This window comes from Hipposideros armiger, unplaced genomic scaffold, assembly GCF_001890085.2.
Source record: "Hipposideros armiger isolate ML-2016 unplaced genomic scaffold, ASM189008v1 scaffold_330, whole genome shotgun sequence".
Lineage (NCBI taxonomy): Eukaryota > Metazoa > Chordata > Mammalia > Chiroptera > Hipposideridae > Hipposideros > Hipposideros armiger.
Genome location: NW_017731680.1, coordinates 1660847 through 1664110, shown reverse-complemented (window position 1 = coordinate 1664110; position 3264 = coordinate 1660847). Strand labels below are relative to the sequence as shown.

At 47.3% G+C, this 3264-nt stretch overlaps 1 protein-coding gene across 1 annotated transcript in view; it reads left to right on the top strand.

Annotated features, from left to right (window-relative positions):
* Positions 1-3264, top strand: part of APLP2 (amyloid beta precursor like protein 2) — a 102758-nt gene that overhangs the window by 77129 nt on the left and 22365 nt on the right. The window contains exons 5-7 of the mRNA XM_019660791.1: positions 135-331; positions 723-928; positions 2103-2270. Of these exons, the coding sequence (XP_019516336.1) occupies positions 135-331; positions 723-928; positions 2103-2270 (571 nt within the window). The remainder of the gene's footprint in view (positions 1-134; positions 332-722; positions 929-2102; positions 2271-3264) is intronic.

The window sequence follows — 3264 nt, the reverse complement described above, 5'->3', positions numbered from 1 at the left end:
CATCACAACTTTTTGACAGAAAATCTATGTGTCCATGAGAGAAAGCATTGCATAGTGTTTTAATAAGGGTTTCTTTGGGATAAAGCTGGGAATTGGGTATGTCCTGATGTTGGTCTGTGGGGTTTTTTTTTTAGGCCTGTCTGACTCAGGGAATGACCTTATATAGCTACGGCATGCTGCTCCCCTGTGGAGTAGATCAGTTCCATGGCACCGAATATGTGTGCTGCCCGCAGACAAAGATCCTTGAATCTACTGTGTCAAAAGAAGAGGAGGAAGATGAGGAGGAGGAAGATGAGGAGGAGGAAGAGGAAGACTATGATATTTATAAAAGGTGAACTCTTGTACTGAGCCTGTGAGGTTATTTCACTGGTAGCTGTGGGCTACTGGCCTCTCATTTCTGGATGCAGTGGGCATTGCCTTGGTCACGCTGGTGCTGAGCCAGCCTGCATTTTATTCCAGCCGGAGCCGATCATGGGAGGACCAGTGGCTTTCGGCTTTATGTTATTCTGGGCCGCATTATTTTCTACAGGTTCATGTGGTCCCTGTTCATTAGCTCTTCCTATTTGCTGATGTAGCTGGACTGAGGGCCTCAGGGGCACAGTTAAATGCGAGCTGAGCTTACTTCCTGTCTCTCTTTGTGTGTTTCAGAATAGGGAAGGGAAACATTTCTGTGTTTTATGCATAGGAATTGGTTAACCTTCCTCTTTTATTGTGACCTTTAGTGAGTTTCCTACCGAAGCAGATTTGGAAGACTTCACAGAAGCAGCTGTGGATGAGGACGACGACGAGGAGGAAGGGGAGGAAGTGGTGGAAGATCGGGATTACTACTATGACACCTTTAAAGGAGATGACTACACCGAAGAGAACCCAACGGAACCCAGCAGCGATGGGGCCATTTCAGAGAAGGAAGTCACTCACGATGTTAAAGGTAACCCGATGTCGAGCGGTGGCAGTAAAACCCGTACGGTAACTATTTACTTAGAATTGTGGACTGCATTCATCACAGGTGAGTCACAGAAGGAGAGATGGTGCTTCTGTGCACTGAAGGGGAAGTCAGCTCTCCTGCACGCCTATGGTGCCAGCTTGGCAGTGGGCGGCTGGGCCACCTCAGGGTCTGCCAGTTGTCACGCTCAGGGAGAGATGCAGAATTTAATCAGAACAACTATGTTTTGCATTATAAGGACTAAGTGGAAAGGAAGAGAGACAGCACAGTCTACCCTTGGGCAGACTTCTTCCACATTCAGCCTGAAAGTGTTCTCTCCTCAAGGGGAGCCGCCCTCCTCAATACTGCTAAAGCCCCTACCTTCTGGAGCGGAAAGAACTTCCTTGGTTCTTCTTTTCCTGAGTGTTCTAGTTTGTAGGCTGCCCTGTTTATCCATTAGAAAGATGTTTGTAACTGGGAGGGTGGAATTTCATGGCCTTTTGGTAAGGAATTGGGACCCGCAGTGTTTTCATCTTGCGCATTTTAAGAAAAGTTGTAACAGTTCCAGAACCATTTACACAGAGCCTCCTGCTGATTGTATATTTGAAGCCAATTAAGATCTGAGGAATTATTTAGGACCAACTAGGAAGAAATTACTTAATGAGTCTAGAAGTTTATGATTCACCTTGGAGGACTTAAAAATGTGCATTCATCCTTTCCAGGTGCTTAAGTAGTGGTTACTATGGTCGTCACCACTAACACAGCCTGTTCACCTGCCTTTTCTCCTTTGGGCCTTGACCCCACCGAGACAGACAAATCAGGCGCATATCTCCATCTAACAGATCAGAAATGTGGGGCTTACAGAACTATGAGATAAGGAAATTCTCTATGTCGACCTATACATCAATCTAGACTCAAGACAGCACAAAAGTTTTTTTCAGTTCATAAATGTCTATATTGCCTCCGAATGGAAAAGGACTGCATTGTCAGAGATGACTGGCTTGAGCTGGTGAGACCGTCAGCCAGGGCCATCAAGTTCGGTCTAAACTTAGCCGTCACTGATGTTAAGTGCCACCCGGTCCTTCCTCCTCACCCGGCCCAGCCCTTGCGGTCTGTAGCGTTGTGAAACGTTTGAAGCTGCTACCTCTGTCCTGCTGACATTCTGACCGTTTCCACACAGCTGTCTGCTCCCAGGAGGCGATGACGGGGCCCTGCCGGGCCGTGATGCCCCGTTGGTACTTCGACCTCTCCAAGGGAAAGTGCGTGCGCTTTATATATGGCGGCTGCGGAGGCAACAGGAACAATTTTGAGTCTGAGGATTATTGTATGGCTGTGTGTAAAACGATGAGTAAGTCCCACCACGCTGGCTCTGTGCAGCAGATCGTCCTGTCCAGCGTTCTGTCTTTCCCAGCCGTCCTCGTGACTGCGTCTGTGTAGTGCTCCCTGCCCACTCAGGTGTTTGCCGTCAGTCGTTTTTCCCTCATCTTGTGCTTTCTAGATCTAGACTTGCTTTCCCGTGGGTAGTTGTAAGCTCAGCTTTCCATGTCCCGTGCTCACTGTGGGTCTGGTGGTGGCGGTGGCAGTAGTGTGTTCCCTCCCTGGTACCCCCGAGTGCACAGAGGCTTGTTCTTTCTCATCCCACCGTGTCGCCTGCAGGCTCCCAGAGCGCTTCGTGTTGTTTGGGAAGGCAGCCGTGCCTTGGTTGTCTCTAGTTGAAAGGCACGAAACGGTAACCAGGTTGTCCATGAGTTCTGTACCTGCTCGTTTCCGGGCTTTCCTTCTCATTCTTGACTTTGAACTACCCTGTCTCTGACCCCCATGTTGCCTGCTCTCCAAAGCAGTGACCATGGGGATATTTTTGGGAGTCCAAAATACTGAAATATTTTGCTTTATGCTCTCTAGGGAGAGAGAGAGCTCAGTAGCTAAGTGGTAGTATTGGAGAAGCCTGTTTCTCCAATATTTTGGCAACACTGGTTCATGCAGAGCTTTAGGTAGTGAAGGAATTTTAGTTTATGTGTTCTTTGGTCACAAAGGAAACTCAGTGTGTCAGTTGTGTTGGGTTTACTTAGATAGGAAAAGTTTTGCTTTCTTCATTGTTACCCCGTTTTCTTTTTAAGGCCCTCTTTCTCTTCCCTTGCAAGCACTAAACCCATGTGTTTGGAAAATCTTCAAGCCAGGCAGTCTTTTCATGGTTCTTATTCTGAAATGCATTAGAGCACTGAGCTGCTGCCTGTTCCTGGTGTTTGGCTGTAGCTTCTGATGTGTTTTCATTCAGACGCCTTCATGGTTTCCTCCTTCTTCCCTCCAAAATATTTTTTTAAATCTTAATTCTTAATATAATA